The sequence below is a fragment of the Chamaea fasciata genome, unplaced genomic scaffold (genome assembly GCF_029207755.1).
Source record: "Chamaea fasciata isolate MVZ Bird 193981 ecotype frontalis unplaced genomic scaffold, bChaFas1.0.hap1 SCAF_13, whole genome shotgun sequence".
Classification (NCBI taxonomy): Eukaryota; Metazoa; Chordata; class Aves; order Passeriformes; family Sylviidae; genus Chamaea; species Chamaea fasciata.
Genome location: NW_027094098.1, coordinates 8295700 through 8314608, shown reverse-complemented (window position 1 = coordinate 8314608; position 18909 = coordinate 8295700). Strand labels below are relative to the sequence as shown.

Genomic DNA, 18909 nt, shown 5'->3' with positions numbered 1-18909 from the left:
GTCAAATGCTGACAGTGCCAGAAGCAAAGGCACAAGCAGAAATGTTTATATTCTCACTTTCAGTGAGATTATCATAACATGCATTAGCTGCAGAGCACTGCTGAAAATTTGTCTGCTAAGAATGAGTTAAAATAGTCAAATTATTTTCTCTTTCTTTACCTCCCTTCCCCTGTTCCTGGCCATGCCAGCTTCTCCATCATTACATTTTTCAGCTGTTTCCAGGACCTGTATGTACCAGCCAAGAGCAATCTGTCCCTGTCAGCATTTGAAACTGCTTTTGTTTATTTACTGCTGTAATTATAGACCAGGTTTGCAAACACACTTGCTAAAGATGCTTTCTTAGGAAAATCAGCAGGACTGTTAGCAGTCTTTATCTGATTATGCTCACACTCCCCCTTTTTTCCTTTCCCCCCTCCTCCCTGTGCTGCAGGAGCCCAGTAACAAACGGGTCAAGCCTCTTTCCAGAGTCACATCCCTGGCCAGCCTCATCCCTCCTGTGCGAGCCACTCCGCTGAAGCGCTTCAGCCAGACTCTGCAGGTAATGGCAGCAACTCCTGCTGCAGCTCCTTCCAGGCTGCAGGGGTGCACATGAACACCTGCCACTGTATAGTGCCAAACAGGCTTAGGCACCATGTCACCACAAGGTTGCTCAGCTTAAAACTCTCGACTTTCATCTCAAAAACCAATTCTCTGTCCAGATAATTAATGTTTTTCACTTTCCGGTAAGGAAAACATTGCACTCTGATGCTGTCTTTGCTTTGTACTTGTCAAGAAGGAAAAATTTAAATAATAATAATAAAATAATGTTAAAATGCTAACTCTTAATAATAATGTTAAAATGTTTAAAATGCTTAACATAATGCTATGTTAAGGTGGAAAGAAATAAAACTTCAGAGTCTTTTGAGAAGTGAAAGGTCATGGGAAAGAACTCCATTTTTCTGCAGTCATAATTACCTAGAAGATGGATATCACAGCGTTTTCTGACATTGCTTTTCCTGTCTTTGGTTCCTGTGATGTTGAAAGTGCAGATTTCTGCACAGGGTTGAGGATCAGCCAAATGCCTGCACCCCCAGCGTGGCCGGGTGCAGGTGTGGTCTGCGTGACTGGAGCAGAGCTCCCTGTATCCCCTGGGCTCTATGGATCTCCTGCAGACTCTGCCTCCAGGGGAGACTGGCCCAACTCTGGAAAGGCCACATCAGTTCCACTTGTGACGAGTGTGGAAAAGGATTTAATTTTTGGCTAAACTGCTGCTGCTTCCCTCTCCACAGCCTTAGGCAGCTGTTGGCCTCATTTAGGTACCTGTGCTATTGTTCTGCAGTGAAAGCCTCTGGGCCTGCACAATGTAGTGTCCAGAACAATATTGTATTTCATAAAGTTGTTTCAAACTAACCAAAACAAGTATCCTTTCATGTATGCAGTAGTAGCTTCCCGAAATGAGAGCTCTGCTAATGTGTTTCAGGATAAATTTTGTCTAAAATAGAGGGAAAAAAAATGGCTCTGTTGCAAGACCTGCTGTTGTAAGCATTTCTGTTTTGCCCTGTTCATACTGACCATAAGAATAGATTTTAATTAGCAGATTAAACAGTGATGTTATTTACACCATCCCCTCTAACTATGTGCTTGAAGGAGCTGTGATGAGAAATCAGCTTCTATATTCTCCAGATCCTGCTGGTGACGTCCCAGCTGTAAACTGACTTCTTGTCTGATTTTCTCAATAGCTATAGAGCAGGGACAGAAAAGACTGACCGTGTGCTCAGGTGTCGCACTTGGAATTACTTAGAAATATTCTAGGAAGTACATATAACTATTTCATTTTGTTTTATGTATAGCTGTCGCTGTGTCTTGGGAACTGTATAGGTTTCTTTTCATTGTCTGATCTCCTGTAAAAAAAGAAAAAAAAAAGTTGGGTTTTCTTACTGGGTGAACTTTTATGTATCTTCATTGTTATTTCAGTCAAAACCCGTGTTTCTTGTTGCATTGCTGCTAGATGTTCTATGTCTGTAAAATGAAGAAAACTGCTCTCATCACCACAGCATGCAGAACAAACTTCTTCCCCCGGAAGAAAACAAAACAAAGTCAACAGAACATTCATCTAAAAAGACCACTCCAACAGCATCAGTAAAAGGAATTAGAAAATTCTGAGATTCCTTTATGGCATTTCAAACAAACCTTCTTAGATGTTCTTCTAAATGGAAGATACATGTAGGAGGAAAAAAAATGCTTATTGTGTATAATTTTCCTTACCTCTGTACAAGTGACTTCCACTTTCCATTAATGGACTTTCAGCATGCAGCATGAGGAGAAACATTTCTGTCTGGGATTTATGTAGGTTTTTTTTAAGATGTGTTCTTAGCAACTTTTCATGTTTTGCATATTTTATTGATTATAGAAGTATTTGATTTTTTTTGTGCATACTTCACTTTACTCCCATTTCCACTTATTTTCAATAGCTTTTTCATAAGGATTCCAAGTAAAAAATATTTGAAGTCTTTCACGTTTTCTTTCTGGGCCTTTTTTTTTTGCTGTTGTTGTTTGTTTGTCTGGTTTTGTTATTGACTATTTGTAGTCATTCTGTTCCTGTCATGTAAGGCAGTGTATACCAGCTGACTAATAAAATGCTGTTAGCTTCATCTCTGCCAGCTACACTCTCTGTGTAGCTGCAGGATACCTAATGCTAAGCAGGTATTCTTACTTGTTAATCCACCTGGGGAGCCAGTTTATTTTCAGTCTCCATCAAGCTAGATTAATAATTATGATGATCTGCCTGGTCTTATTCATAGCTGTGCTGTTTGGCTTAAAGCAGAAAATAGGATCAGAAAAAGAACTCCGGCTGATGCTGAAGAGAGAAACTGAAGTCTGGCTGGCTTCCTCTGCAACTTCAGTTTTCATCAGTGTGTCTTGAATTTAAGTAGAGTCCAAATTACTTTTTATCTATCTTAGGACATTGAAAATTTCTAAAAATCCTCAAGAAGAAAATTGTTTTTATTATCAGTTCTGAATGCCAGGGCTTTGATCAGAAGTGGCCTTGCCCAGTACATGAAGTTGTTTGCTTTACTGCAGCTCTAATTAAAAGTTGTTAATTGCATTAATTAACATTAGTAACACATAGACCCTTCAAGAAACAGTCTTATAACAGCCAGGCAAATCTGTTGCCACCAGAGAAATATGGTAAACAAAATAAGGGATTGTGGATGGATCTTTCCCCAACTCCTTTAGTTTCTGGAATTATATGAAAATTTTAATCATCCCACATGGCCATAATTTTTAAACAGTGTGTGGGACATGTTTTTTAAGGAAGCCAGAAAGTAGGAAAATATTTTTAAAAGACTGAAGATGTAGAAATGCTCTTTTGACATTCCTGCAGTTCCCTCATGGGATGCTATCACATGACTGATTTATTTTATTATTATTATTTAAATTTTTCCTTCTTGACAAGTACAAAGCAAAGATAGCATCAGAGTATCTTCAAACTTGTTTTTAGAATTTTTTTGGTAGAACTTCAGTTTAGGACTCTATTCCACTAATAAATAATCTCAGTCCTGTGTCCCTTATTAAGCAAGGTACACTTTGTATGGTTAATGAAAGGGCTGATGTATGACAGAAATCAATTAAATATATACTTATTGTGTCTAGGTAGCAAGGATGCTAAGCAAACAAGCAAGCAGGATTTTAGAGAGTTTGGTTTCATTTTGAGTCTTTTAGCCTCTTAATGCCCCTTCTGCCCAACGAGGACAGTTTAGGGCTGTGGAGAATTCTCCTGCAGCAGAGAGGAACATTCTGTCAGTGCATGTGAAAGGTCTCTTTCCCAAAATACTGTCTGATTTGAGTTTGCTCCATGATTCCTCAGTATAACAAGTGTAAATTAAGCATGTAATTTTACATGTGTTTTTGCATCTTCTTAACTCTTGAAGGAAGACTAGCAGCTGACTTGCAAAGTTTTGGAAGGGGGATGTATGTGTTTATTGTTAAGGTCTTTGTCAATTCCAAGTACAACTCAGAATGGCTTCTGTTAAAAGACAGGTTCTTTATTCATATCGTGTCTTCTGATACAGTAAAAACATGGTATTTGTAGGCTCTGTTTGCATTTCATGGGCTCTTATCTTCAGAGAAGAATTTCAAAATTGTCCTTTGTATGTGCTGCTTTCAGTCTGGAAATTAAGAGAATTTATTTTGTTTTAAATATTCTTACCCTAGGCAATTGAAAGATGATTTTGTTATGTAAGGCAGGTTTTAAATAACAATAAAAATGTAGAGTATTTCAACTATGTGAAATAGTTTAAGCATTTTCAGAGGCATGACCTCAAAAAGAAGCCTCTCCTTTTAAAGAAGCAGAAAAGAAACCTTTTCAAAATAAAATGGTAAGAGCATAAAGTATTCATTCTTAGCCTGAAACCCTTCTAAGAATTTACAGGCAATTAGAACTCTCAAATCTTTTCTAAAACTGAAATTGGCTTTATTGAAGTTTAGGACCAGATCACGCCGTAGATACGGAGGTGTTGGTACACACTGGTAGAGTGTCTAATATTTGCATTAACTCTAAATTTTTGATGAAGCGGATGTGAAATGTACGAGTATTTCTGGCCTGTTTGCTGAATTCAAACTCTGTATTTGACCAGTTCTGTTAGTTTAGTGTGCTGCACCATTCTGCGTTATCCCTGTAGTACACTCTTGGTGGTTGTTGGATGGGAATGCATTGCACAAGTTTTGTGCACGTTGAGGACAAGACATGGACAGAGTTCAGTGCAGGAATGGAGGCCCTGCCTTTCCATGAGGATGTATTAAAATAATTTCTCTTCCATTCCCAGTACTAAATGTTGCCATGAAGTTCAAAGTAAAAACTAATCAGAGAACATTTGTTGTGCTGAACCGCGTAGATGAATCGCTTAGGAAACGAGAGAAGTGAGGGTGTAACATGAAGCTGTTGTAACATGAACCCGATTGTCTCTTCCCAGCGCTCCATCAGTTTCCGCAGCGAGAGTCGCCCCGACCTGTTCAGCCCACGGCCGTGGTCTCGAAACGTGCCCCCTGCTAACACAAAGAGGAGAGACAGCAAACTCTGGAGTGAGACCTTTGATGTCTGTGTCAATCACATGCTTACATCCAAGGAAATCAAGCGGCAAGAGGTATAAATATAGATATGTGTATATATATATTTAAAACATAAATTTCATGTTCAAAGTCGCCTTTAAAGCATAGAGTTGGGAATGCTCGTAGGCATTGGGCTAGCACTTGCACTTGAAGGTCTCCTGCAATTAAAATGTGTCACCACCTCCACGAGAAGCAGAATTCCATCTCTAGTCTTTATGACTCAAGTTATATTAGATTAATGTATCCTTTGTAAAAACCAGCTTCTCGTATTTCCTTAACAAACTCAAAATTACTGAGATATATTGTCTTGTGATCGGCTGTATGTGTGTACCTGTTCTGTCTGACACTTTCCGTAATCATGATAGATATTTTGGTGTTTCATTTTGCTGTTCTAGTAATGTGAGGTGAGCATGCTGTGCCAGGAACAGGTGTTCATCAGGTGATACAGACATGCAAAAATGCACCATCATTTCCCTTTTGGAAAAGACTGTCTTTGAGGAAATTCCTAGTGCTAGAAAGATGACACACTGATCAAAAGATGTGTCTTTCAAAGCAAAAAAGAAGCATGCCAGTGATTTTAATCTGTCAGACAAGACAAAGTCTTAATAGTTCATATTATAGTCAACACAGAGCTCCTTCAGAATCAAGGTATTTTTATTTTCTAAAGAAATTACTAGCAGTATGAACAAAGCTTGTAACAGTCTCCCTGAGAATGTTTCAGGGACTGAGTCATAAATCAAACAAACAGTAGTGTCAAGCATTTCTTGTGCAAATTTTAACATTGTACATTCTTAGGAAATAAATTTGTAGTTGAGAACTTCAAAGGCAGCTTACTGAAAAATAAACTGTAGAAACTGTTTGCATGGCATGTAGCAGTCACTGCTGTCTGGGGGCAGGAGCCAGGATCCTTGGTACAACCCAAATAAGTGAGCTGTATCCCAGCATGTTTAGCAGGAGGGCTCTGCTGTGTGTTTGTTCCCATCCTGTGTGCTTTGCTGGCACAGCTGACCTGCTGCCTCTGAGCTGCACTATGGCAAACCTGGCAGGAACGGGTGTTCCTGAGCCCCAGCAATGTGCTCCAGCTTGGGGTGGGCTTCCATGATTTATACTGGTTGAAAGCCTTGACTGTAAAGCACGGAATTCTAGCCCAAAATGTCCTTAACTCTTACTGTACCCCAATTTAAGGAGGAAATCATGCAATAAGTTAATAACAATGAAGTTTGATAAATCAGTGAATTAGGGTGGTTAAATCTGCCAGCTTTAAAGTCTCAAATGTGCTTTAAGAGGAGTAAACCAGCCAGCAGTTAACTAGAGCTCAGCCTTTGTAACAAAAAAAAATAAATGAACTGGTACCAAAATAAAAGTGCTCAGTAGCAAAGAAATACTTTAAGTTAGATCTGTCTCCTACTTGGTAGAATCCCCTGTAACGTCTGCCACTGCATGTGTTAAAATGGATCACAGCAAAATCCTGTGCAAGCAGTTGGATAAGTGGTTAATGTACAGTCAAGTCAAAACACCACAGAAGGTAGTTTCCTACATCTGGGAACACATCCCTTTGGAAAAAAAAAATCTTTGTCTATTTGAGATAAGCTTTTAATGAATATTCTGCTATCGCTTTTTTAAAAAACAATGCGCTTGATTCTGTAGTTACAGAATAAAACCTTTATTTCTGGAGATTCGGCAGAGAAATGCTGTTATGTGCTGTTAAGACAGCTGTTCAAAATGTAACATCAACCCAGGAAGTGGAGCATAGATTAAATAAAAATATTTTCTAATATTTGTCTGTTTTTACAGGCTATCTTTGAACTTTCCCAGGGAGAAGAAGACTTGATAGAAGATCTGAAGTTGGCAAAAAAGGTATATTTAAAAAACAAAACCAAAACCAAACCACAACAAAGAGTACTAATTGGTTCATAACAGATTGAAAACTTTGTTTTTTAAAGACAGTAAAAGAGGAAAAATTCCAAAGCATATTTCAATCTTCCCATTCTTCCTGAGACACTTAACTGTGCTGCTTTCTTTTTTTTTTAATATGAAGTTCATAGTTTAACATACGGTTATGAAACTTACTTACAGGGAGCACTAAATTCTATAATGAATTTTGCAACAAACCCCAAGTGTTTGTTTTTCTTTTCAGGCTTATCATGACCCAATGCTTAAGCTTTCCATAATGACAGAGCAAGAGTTGAACCAAATTTTTGGAACACTGGACTCTCTAATTCCTCTGCATGAAGGTAAAACTCAAATAGTCTTTGTCTGCATAATCACAGCACGTAGATTTGAAAGTCAGGTTTATTAAAGTGACGTTCTCTTCTTTTTTTCTATTCACTCTCAGATCTTCTTAGGCGACTTCAAGAAGTCAGGAAACCTGATGGATCAACAGATCATGTTGGCCACATCCTCGTGGGTTGGGTAAGGCAGAGTTTACAATCAATTTTAGAATTTTAGTTTCAAGCCGTAACGTTTTTCTCAGACAATTTCCTTTCTATAACGTGTAAAAAAGATATTCTCCAAATACTTTTAAAGGTAAGGCTACTATTTAGAGACACAATAGAATATTTTCTCTTTTCAGGGATTTTCCATGAAAAGATTTGGACTGGGTTTTTTTAAAGCTTTTTTTATTCAGGATTTGAGCACTAATTAATATACTTTAAATAAAAATCAAGAGTCAGGCTAGTGTTTTTGTTAGGTAGGTCCTTTAGGAATCTGCCCCCATTTCTGTTCTGCTCTCCTTGGAAAGTCAGACAGGGATACAAGAGAGATGTTGCTGCCTCATAAAAGATAAAGTAGATGGGTTCACATTCACTAGCATCCAACAGCACAAACACTGAAAATAGCTTTTGTTTGTTCCGTTGATAAAATTATTCATTGTAATCAAAAAGATTTATTTTAGATATGTGAGAAGTATGCTTTTAAGTAAATATAAGTAATGAAATCTAGCAGGGAAAAAAAGGCTTGAAATTTTTAAGGAATTAAGTAATGATATTTAGCAGCTCTGTGTGAAAGTGTGGCCTATGGTCAACAAGGGAAGCGTTATATGATGTAAATAATGCAAATAGTCAATGATAAATTATTTTCAAATGTCAAAATAATCTCAATTTTCTTTGCATAAAGTAATTTAAAATATATTTTCTGATGTGTGTTGAACATCAATGAACTTCTCTTGGTTCAAATATATTCAAGCCTAATTTCCTTTTTTGCAAGATTTTGCTTATTTGGGTGTTAATACAGCAGGATTTGTAAATGTATATATTGCTCTAACCAAAAGACCAGTTATTTTTTTTTCAGATTTATATACATACAGTTTTGTCATCTTAGTTTGGTCAGGGTTCCTGAGGGCAGTATAGAAATTGGATTGTGGAAATCCACTGATATGAAAAAGGCCAGGTTTGGGAATACTCATTCCTAGGGTTTTACTTCCATTCATAATTAAAGCCAGGCTTCTGTGCTCAAGTGTTGTCTGCACTAAATAGAGTTCATTCTTAAGTAATTTATTTTTTTAATGCTTTGCAATAGTAATGGAGATCTGTAGGATCTGAGTGATGAGCAAGTGCTTCTAAATTACTTAAATGTTGAACAAGGTAGTCTGAGGACCCCTGTAAAGGTTATATTTGTTGTAAATATTACATCAATAAACTGTGGATAAATCTCCAGCTAAAAGAGTCTCAGCATTAAATCTGATGTCCTGAATCACCTGAACCTTTCAGTGCAGGAAATCGTGCTTTGCTTCAGCTGCAGAATAATTTATTCTTTCCTCAGCTTCCATGCCTGAACTCCTATGACAGCTACTGCAGCAATCAAGTAGCAGCCAAAGCTTTATTGGATCACAAGAAACAAGATCACAGAGTGCAAGATTTCCTGCAGCGCTGCTTGGAGTCTCCTTTCAGCCGCAAGCTGGACCTTTGGAATTTCCTTGACATCCCCAGAAGCCGTTTGGTTAAATACCCACTACTGCTCAGAGAAATTTTAAGACACACACCAAATGATCATCCAGATCAACAGCATCTGGAGGAAGCTGTGAGTTGCTGTTGGGTTTGGGGTTTTTTGGGAGATGATAGCAGTTTTAGCTTATTAGTGAATTAAGGGACACTACATAAAATATAAAAGAGAAAATATTTCTGTGAACAGCTGAATATTGGACTGTGTAATTAAAGTTCATGTGTTTTCCTTGTGTTTCTGCAGATAAATATAATTCAGGGCATTGTGGCTGAAATCAACATAAAGACTGGTGAATCTGAATGCCAGTATTACAAAGAGAGACTTATTTATCTTGAAGAAGGCCAAAGGGATTCACTGATTGATAATTCACGTGCTGTGTGTTGTCATGGGGAACTGAAGAACAACAGGGGAGTGGTAAGGAATAAATATTTTGTCATAAATAACTTTAAATGATATCTTCATTTTGCATGACAGCTAAAGGAGCTGTGAGCACACATAGAGAAGCATCACTCTCTAATATATAGGAAATTGATAAATAATAATTTTTATATATAACACTAATCTTTTTTGTTAGTAATTAAGTATCTGTATAGGGAGATAATAAGATTATATGTATCTCTGTCTCTTATGGAGCCTAAAAATATCCTGGATAAATTGTAAATCGATTAATTTAAGTACTTGCGGGAAAAAAGCCCAAATTTCTGGTCTCAGAGATGTGATAATAATGTCTATAAAGAACACACAAAATGTACTAATAAGTTTTAAATTTGTCAAAGGCTGTGGTTTTTCAAAACGCTTTACTTGATTCTTTGTTGAGATCAAGGTTAATTTATTGACCAGAGAAATTTGGTACTTTGAATTCCAGTCTCTGGGACACTGCACATAAGTGCATATTGGTAAGTTCCACAATCTGCAGTTTCAGTTGAAAAGAAAAGAAACAAAAAAAGAGATTATATTAGTAGAAGAGAAGAGTTAGTCTTTCCTAGATTTTTCCCCCTCAGTGTTAAATAGAACTTTTGAATGGACAAACAATGAAAAAAAGTCTCTTTTTCATTACTGACACTAATGGAAGTATTACACTTATGACAGTTATGGAAGTAGATAAACTAAGAGAAAATTTATTTTAAAAAACAACAAAGTAAGCAGGGCATTTTTTCAGCTCTGGAACTGCTTCTGTGGAGCGTGTTTATGCATGCAGTGGAAGGGTCCTGTTTCGCCGCACAGCTGAGAGGGAAAGATGAAACAGGTGCCATTTCCTGATGAAGGTCAGGCAGGAAGTTTAATACCAAATTAGCAGGAAGAAACTGGCGGTTTTCATCTTTCTGGTGAACTTCATTTGTTCCATTTGGTTTAATGATTTTTCAAGAAAGGAATAATGCTGTATTATCTATTAATCTTTTAACAGAAACTGCATGTCTTCCTCTTCGAAGAGGTGCTGGTGATCACTCGAACCGTGACCCACAATGACCATCTCTGCTACCAGCTGTACCGGCAGCCGATTCCCGTCAGGGACCTGGTGCTGGAGGACCTGCAGGATGGAGAGGTGCGCCTGGGTGGATCCCTGCGTGGAGCATTCAGCAACAATGAGAGAAGTATGATGACAGCTTTTTGTATTTGCTCATGTAGGGTCATCATAACCTTAAGATGCCTGCCAATGCAACATCAGAATGTTCTCTCTGAAGTTAACATTATCTCCATCCAACATAATGAATTTTGTTTCAGACTGGTTTATTATGTTCTAAGTTGTTTCTTTTAGATTCTTTCTCAAAGCTCACTATATTGATAATAGAATTTCTCCACACACCTGCTCCTGTACTGAATTGAGAAAGGGAGAACATACAGACTGTAGTGGCAAAACTGCGAAGTTATACACAAGTGTATTTTGAAATCTTGAGCTTCAAATGTTTTGCCTTTCCTTGTACTGGAGACACTGATTGCTATTCCTTGAGTCTTTAAGCTGGCAGATACTGTAGTTCTCAGGGTCAAGACTGCAGCTATTCATGTTTATGTCCTTCCAGTTAAGAATATTATGAAGATGCTTTTTCTATTTACAAGGGTCCTTTAAATCTCATCTGGTCAAAACTTCCAGGGGTTTTTGTACGTATCCAGTGTATTAGTGAAGTGAATGGAAGAGGATGAGGCAGTCTTTTGGCTGGCACAATGATGCTGTGTTCAGTGAAATCCACTTTGCAGAGAAGTAGGAGGAGAGGCAATAAAGTGTGGGACTGGCCTTAATCTTAACCCTGATTCACTTTAGGCTTTATGGATAGCTCATGCATGGCAGAACCAAAATTATTTAATCCAGCAAAATGAAGTTACTAGAAGTGCTTGTGGTGTTCTGTGGTCTTCTCCCAGAAACAAGGAGATACCTAGATTCTTCCCTCTGGTCTGACATGGTCTTGTCTGACCTTAAGGCACAGACTGTGCAGATTCTGTTACTTAAATATACTCTTTGATTATAAAATCCATTCAGCCAAGGCATTCAGGGATTTGATATGTATTGTTTCTTTCAGTCAAAAACTTCTTTAGAGTCAGCTTCAAAAATGGATCCCAAAGCCAGACTCACTCTCTCCAAGCCAATGACTCCTTCAACAAGCAGCAGTGGTTAAACTGCATCCGCCAGGCCAAGGAAAAGGCTGCGTGTGCAGGCAAGGCTGGCGGGCTGGAAGCACATTTCCTTGTGTCACCCAATGGACGCAGAGTGGCCCAGGGAGAGGCTGCCCTGGAGCAGATGGAGCAGTCAGACTGTGAGTCAGACTGCAGCATGGACACCAGCGAGCTCAGTGCCGACTGCGAGCGCATGGAGCAGACGAACTCTTGTGAGAGCGGAAAGCAAATAGAAACCAATGTTTGACAAAAACTTACAGTTCCTGGAAGAAAGTCTGTCTCTTACCTGTACAGTATTTGCATTCCATATATGGAACCATTTGGAGAAGCACTTTTAGAAAATTTTTTGTGACGATGTTAATGCAGTTCTTGTATTTGTACCTGTGAGTGTCGTACTGTAACTGCCCATCTGCGTAAGCTGGAATCTCTTGCAACTCGTGTCCTGTGATGATTATCCATAAACACCCAAGGTGGATGAAAGAGGTACTTGACCAGTTATTCTCAATGTCCTGCTGTAAACAGAATCTCTAAACTACTGTTTATATTTGCATTACATAAATAACCTTTTCCTAATTTTAAGTACTTCATTGGCCCTTTAAAGGGGCAGCTGAAGATGTGGACTTAATATGGAATTTCAGGATGGGTATCAAGATAATAAGTTTTCTTAAAGGCATGGAAAGAAAAAGTTTCTTGGAACAAAAAGGAAAACTATCTTGCAATAACCTATCCAAACTCCTGTGGTATTAAAGCAACAAGAACTATAAACAGTGGGCCATGGAACCAGGGACTCTTCAGGGATTTATTTTTCAAAATGAAGCACTGTCCTAAGATCCAGTGGCCAAACTTACTAAAATCTGGACATTTCAAATGGTCAGCATAGTAAGATGGTTTATTTTTCAAAGCATGTAATGCTAAAAATAATCAACTGAAAAAAACACAACTAAACCTTTACAGCCAGCACTGAATTAAATGAAATGCTGAGAATACTGGATGTTTGTAAATAAGCTGGTAATTTGCTTTCAGTGCCATATAGATACATTATCCCAAACAATAAGAATGGAAAGGAGCTTTTGCTTGTGATTAGGCCCTCTTCAGCATTTTGCACTCCACTGACCTCCACTGTTGGTTTTAAGCACCACTAATGTTAAAACATTAAATTTTCTGTAAATGTCTGTCTACAATTACATGTAGTTGGTTTTTAAAAATGAGTGATGATTTTCTGTACATGATGCTCTACAAATACCCTGTGGGATTATGTAGAGCGAGTTCTAACAAAAAGGGAATTGTTTGTCCTTTAAGGGTGTATTACATCCTTCTTACTTTCCTCAAGTTTTGTTTTAAAAGTTTTTGTTGCATTGAATTTCGTACTGTAATTGGAAATGTTACTGTGTTTTCGGGTGGCTGATTTAACCTACTCATTATGATGAGGAGCAGATGAGTCACTTAAATGCAGTCTAAAACACAGAGTTGAACATCCTGTTATTTTTCAGGAATCCCTGGGTAGTAATTTATTTCTTACTGTAAGAAATAATGCCACTGATGTATGGCAAACTATGAAAATGATATCTATCAAATTTTAAATGATTCTTGGTATTACACAAGATAACCTGTGCAAAGTACTTGTAACAACAAAAGTAGAAAAACTGCTAAATTATTGCCAAAAATATTTTTTTGTTCTACAAGTTTACATAAAATTTGCTAAGTATCTTAGGTATATATATGCTAATGTGCATTACAGAAATCAGTGTGACAAGATGGTAAACAATATAAAACAAGGTATTTTTATTTTTTAAAAAAATGGCATTTTTACCCTATAAAACATATTTCTGTATTTATAGTTTTTCAAAAAAATCAATTTTCTTTTCTGTTTCAGACTTTGTAATTTATTTCAACTGCTTCATTTTTAGAGCTGAATGAGTACACCAGTGAAGATGAAAGGAAAAGTCTGCAAAAGAAAAGGCATAGGGAAAGTTGTTCAGCAGAAGTGCTGAAAGAGAGCAAAAAGCATGTAAAATGTTCAGCTAGAGAAGAAAGAATTAATGTGTGTTGATTTTTTGTTTTTTTAATAATGGCCTTAAACTTTTCTGGAAGCATTTCAAATAAATTACATTAAACCATTTTGATTTTTATTTGGTTTGGTTGCTTGTGCAAGAAGACTTCAAAAAGATTTCAGTGGTACATGCAGTGAGGCTTTAACATAAGTGACCAAAGCTTGTATTTTGTTTCTTATAAAGCGGTAAATATTTGGATTTAATTTGCTAAATGTACAGCAGTAACAGAAACAAGTCACTGCACTCAATTCACCATATTGCCCAAAGTTCTGTATGACATAATTAATGTAGTAAGTAGGTGGAAAAAAATTTACAATCCTGTCATCAGTTTCTCTCTCATAATTCCTTGTGGGTCACAACTGAAATGATTAATTTTGGAGTATGCAGAAGCCACCAACCAGCCAGGAAATCTCAGAAGATTAATTTACATTTGTTTAGTATAATTTAGCCACCCACCCACTGTTCAGCATTCTGGAGAGCAAGTGTTTTGGTTGTGCTTTGTAGTCGACATGCACTTAGCTACTGATGGATCTAGCAAATCCTAATGATGTTGGGTTTTTCTCTTCAAATCATCCTAAGGATTAAGCTTTCCAGTTTAAGATTACTGATATCATGCTGGATTTGGTAAGCTTGTTTTAGTTCTATGACTTTTAAAATGCCACTGCTTGTGAAAGGATGACTTTTGATTGTGGCAGGAGGGTGGTGGTGGAGGGAGTGGGGTGGGCTTGGACAATAAATTGTACCAAAAAGGATCGGTAAAATGTAAAATTATGAGTGTGAAGTAAAGAGGAAGAATCATATACATAAATAAGTTCAAGTGATTGTCACAGTTAGTAATTCTGGTCTCCAGAGGTGAGTCTGAGAGGTTGCAGCAGTGAAGAGGCAAGATGCAGTGAAAAGCCTGAGGTGTCATGGGATTGCAGGATCCCCATGAGGAGATGGCAAAACGAGGAGAGGGATGCAGACACTCATCTAAATCTGAGGCATGAGCACTCTGGATCTCCCACTCGGGGAAAAGGGTGAGTGACGAGGTGTCCTGCTCTCAAGAGCAGATGTCAGTGGTCTGAGGGGGCAGATCCATCTCTTTGTGGCAAATCTTAGCAGCCTGTCTGCTCTTCTGCTCCTGATGAGAGTCAGTGTAGCTGTAGCTTATGAAAGCACTGATGGACCAGAAGCAGTAAAGGTAAAAGCAGAAATTGTCTTGACTGAGAAACAAAGGTAAGCAAAGAGAATGGCCTTGGGACCCTCCGAACTCTGTGGGTCCTCTGAGACTACAACACAAAACTGAACTGTCTGTGGCCTTTGTTTCCCTAGATTTGCTCTGCAGCACTGAAAAGAACAAAGCCAGGATGTCGACTGGGAACACGGAGGTCTGTAATGAGACACCAAGAACAGTAAGTTTGAAATCTATGAAGCTCAGTACCAAGAATCAGTTGCTAGAATCTGGGTAAGGATAGGGCCGAAATTGCAGGGTAGAAGAAGTATTTCTCCTATTTAGCCTGACTCACCTGAACCAGGGCTCCTGCCTTAGGAATGTTTCTGTGACAGCGGGAAGCAGGTTGCTTGAAGTTTCACAGAATTTCTGGAATTTGAAAGCTGTATCAGAATTTTCAGAAAGCAATTTAATGGATTGCACTTTTTGATAAAAATGTTTCACGGTGACACTGCCTGGCACTTAGATAGATCTTGATTCCCAGGATCTAACAGAGTCTGCAACCGAGTTCCACATATATGGACAATGATTTGGTTCCTTTTAAAAGGGGGTTTCAGATCCGGAATGGTCAGCTCTTCCATATTTAATGCTTATTCATGAATACTGATTCTAAAATACTGTAATGTGTTCCATAGGTTGGTACTGCCATCTCTTGGAAATAATGGTGTAGTTTCACAGAGCTGATTTGATTACACAAAATTTTAATTATTTAAGATATTACATTATTAATTATAAAATGAAAGTATTAAAATAATACAAGTAGGTATTTTCAGTCTTTTACCAGAGGATCACATATTTGTTAAGGGAAAAAAAAAAGTACTAGGTGAATTTCTGCTGCTAATTCCTGGTTTTACAGAGCCAGGTCAAGACCACTGCCCCATTTTGTCTCACTTTTTAATATCATAGGCATATTTTCTCCATGGCTGGTAAACAGTACTAAAGCTCTTTCCAAGTGTGTCAATTAGGTTTTGTTTCTGAGTTTTCCAAAGGTTCTTCTCTTTGCATGGTCTAGGAAGAAAGATTAATTATGCAGTTCTTCTATCCTTGATCTGCTGGCATCTGGAATTTAGTTGGCACAAAATTAGCTCTTAAACTTCTGAAGAAATTAGATGTGTTTTGCATCATTAGAGTAATAAGAGAAAGTAAAATAGAATTTGTGGTTATTTAAATTGTAGCAATATACTCAGATTGATAAATTTAAAATTTCTAATTTAGTTTTTAAATTTTTAAATTTGCATTCATAAAAGGATACTGAAGTAATATCTGGAGGAAGCGCCCAAGTTTGCTCCTTGAGCATGCAACCCTGCCTTGTGCTCTTAAATTGATCTAAATCTGTATTACTAATGTGTTAAAATTATCTGATTTCAGGATCAAAGGGTGTCACGATCCGCTAATGCAAGCGGGGGTCGTGATGGTTCGTGAACTGATCTCAGAGTGCAAAAACAACACAGAGGGGATTTCAGCATTAATCAAATCAAATGCACCTTTACTAAGTGCCAACAGCAAATGCCATAGTAGGATTTGAAAAGAAATAAAGGATAAAGAGAAAGAGGGGGAGGTAATAGCTACCAACGGAGAGACGAAATCCTCGTGGTCTGGCCAATAGATCCGTCTTCTTCCGTGGGGCGATCTCAAAGTCTTTGGTTAACTCAGGGGTCTTTATAGTCTTTTCAAGGTCCACCGGGGGGGAGGGGGGGGAACAGGACAGTCGAGGGAACAGGTACAGGACAATAGAGAAAGTCCGTTGTGAACAAGTACAGATGTGCCCGTTCCGAACAGGACAAGCCTGTCCCAGCAGCGAGCAGGACCCATTGTTTCAGACTGGTTCCCGTGGGAAACCAGCCTTGGTCCAGCAAATACACCTGCAGGCAACACTTGGCAAACAGTCAGTCAGGCCAGCGCCCCTGTGTTAGGATTTTAAGGGTCTCAGTCCTTGGCGGGGGGGGGATTCAGTCTCTGTCCTTGACGATGGTTGTGAGGCAGATGAGGGATCTTCGGACCGTCTCTTACAAAGGGATCTGCAGCTGCTTTGTACCGGGGTGGAAAACCACTTGGTGCAAGCTTGGGAGTCATGGTCGAATGCTTGGCAAGTACCAAAAACCACAGAAACCAGAAACTATAGAGAGAATAAGGTGACAGATTTTATAACCCTTTCTTTCACTTCAGAGTATTCAAGTAACCTCTTCCTATGGTGGTTTTTCACTGAACCATTGTTTTCTGAACTGGGATTTTTGTACCTGTTTGATATCTATTGGGATTTAAGGTGCACTGTGTGGTGCAGGGATCTGGAATTGCTGGAGCATTTATCCATTAGTACCGAGTAATTTTTGTGATGATTTCTCCCAACTTAGGTTAATTAATACAGAAAAATAATTCTGTACAACTGCAAAGACATTTCTTGTTAAAGCAAGTGATGAGGAAAACTTTGTGTGTTGCTGGGTCAATAAGCAAGACTTCAGAGATTGTTTGGTCCAAACACTAATCAACTGAACTGCATGTGTACTGTAGACATGCACAGTCTGAAAGTGATTTTAACAGCACTACCAATTCAAAATTGATAAAGCAATTGGACATGTTTGGATGGATCAACAAAAGGGATCAACACAGCCTTAAATGGGACCAGATTGGTATTTCCATTTTTATCTTGTATATGGAATTTCTATTTAAACAAGGTAAAACACAGCAAAATTATTTCAATAACATATCAACACATCTGTAATATTCTCTTCATGTGAAAAATAAGGTTCAGTCTCCTGGTAAAATTTAGAAGTTTAATAAAGGACAATAGGAGACAAAGATAATAAAGCAAATTTTAACGGTCGGGTGCTTGGCATTCAGCCAAGAGCACACCTGCTGTTTTGGAGACACCCTTCACATGCCTTTTCTATTACATCAGCCCATTGCATATTCATAAACAATTATGCACATGTAAACTTTTCCCCAAACTAGTTTACATGTTCCAAGAACTGTTTAGCATGGCTCCTCCTTGGGTCCACCTTTTCAGAGCATGTGCATTTCTTGGCTGTGGTTTTAGTCCGCTCTTATTGTCACCTCCAGCCTGGGTTTTGGCCCATACTTTCTACAGAGGGCAGGTGCTGATAGTTGGCATATCAGTAGCAGGGGTCTTCATCATACGTTCATTGGATGTTATCCCAACCAAGCAGGCAGCTCAATTCCAAGCATAACTATATCAGCTATTCCACTACTGTGTCTAAGTTTAGTTAATAGCAGAAATAAAAACTGTATCTTTATAGCAAAATTACTTTAACATTATACATATAGCATCCATTTCAATATTTGCGAAAAGCCAATATTGTAATATGTATTTATAACACTTGACCAACACTGAATCCTCACAGAGGCAGGACATGAGATTTTCAGGGAGAGTCTTAATTTATCTGTAGGATGAACACTGTGTTTGTGGGGTTTATTAGCTCTAGGTAATGGGACACCATGTTTCTGCTTTTAGATAAATTTTGGGTGTTATGTTTCTGTAATTTATATAAATTATAGTTACAGATACTAATTACCCTGTTTAAACTTGCTGGGTCTCTAAACACTTCTAAGAACTACTAATAATTATTAGCTTATCTTCTTTCAACACCCTGGAGGCTACCACAAGTAGCAGGCCATTTGTGAGCTGACAGGTTATTTACATTTTCTGATTTACAGCTAATCTAAAAAGAGATTAATAAAATAAAAGGGCCAGATTAAAATACTTGTTCCTTCCACACCTTGCAAGCATGAAAACTTCCTATTTTTAAGGTCAGTAGCTGCTTTTAAGGTGACATATGAATAGCTACAATTATGGGGATTGAAGATAATTGGTAGAAGTAGCTAAGGAATATATGCAACTGTTCTACAACTACAGCACTAGTATAGTTTTAACAAAGAAAACAAATGATAGACTTTAAGTGTTTTGCTAGTTACTTGTAAAACTAAAATCTGGTATTTGCACTTCCTAGGCACTGCACGAATGGTTATTTTCAGCAGGCACTGTTCATCCCACTG

General features: G+C 38.0%; 1 protein-coding gene across 1 annotated transcript in view; it reads left to right on the top strand.

The window, feature by feature from the left end:
- ARHGEF3 (Rho guanine nucleotide exchange factor 3) overlaps positions 1–13751 on the top strand; it is a 101502-nt gene extending 87751 nt beyond the window's left edge. The window contains 10 exon segments of the mRNA XM_066195090.1: positions 431–538; positions 4953–5123; positions 6883–6945; positions 7226–7322; positions 7424–7500; positions 8848–9105; positions 9271–9441; positions 10433–10619; positions 11541–12117; positions 13508–13751. Coding sequence (XP_066051187.1) covers positions 431–538; positions 4953–5123; positions 6883–6945; positions 7226–7322; positions 7424–7500; positions 8848–9105; positions 9271–9441; positions 10433–10619; positions 11541–11881 — 1473 coding nt within the window. The 3' untranslated portion in view covers positions 11882–12117; positions 13508–13751.
- Positions 13752–18909: the final 5158 nt, after the last annotated feature.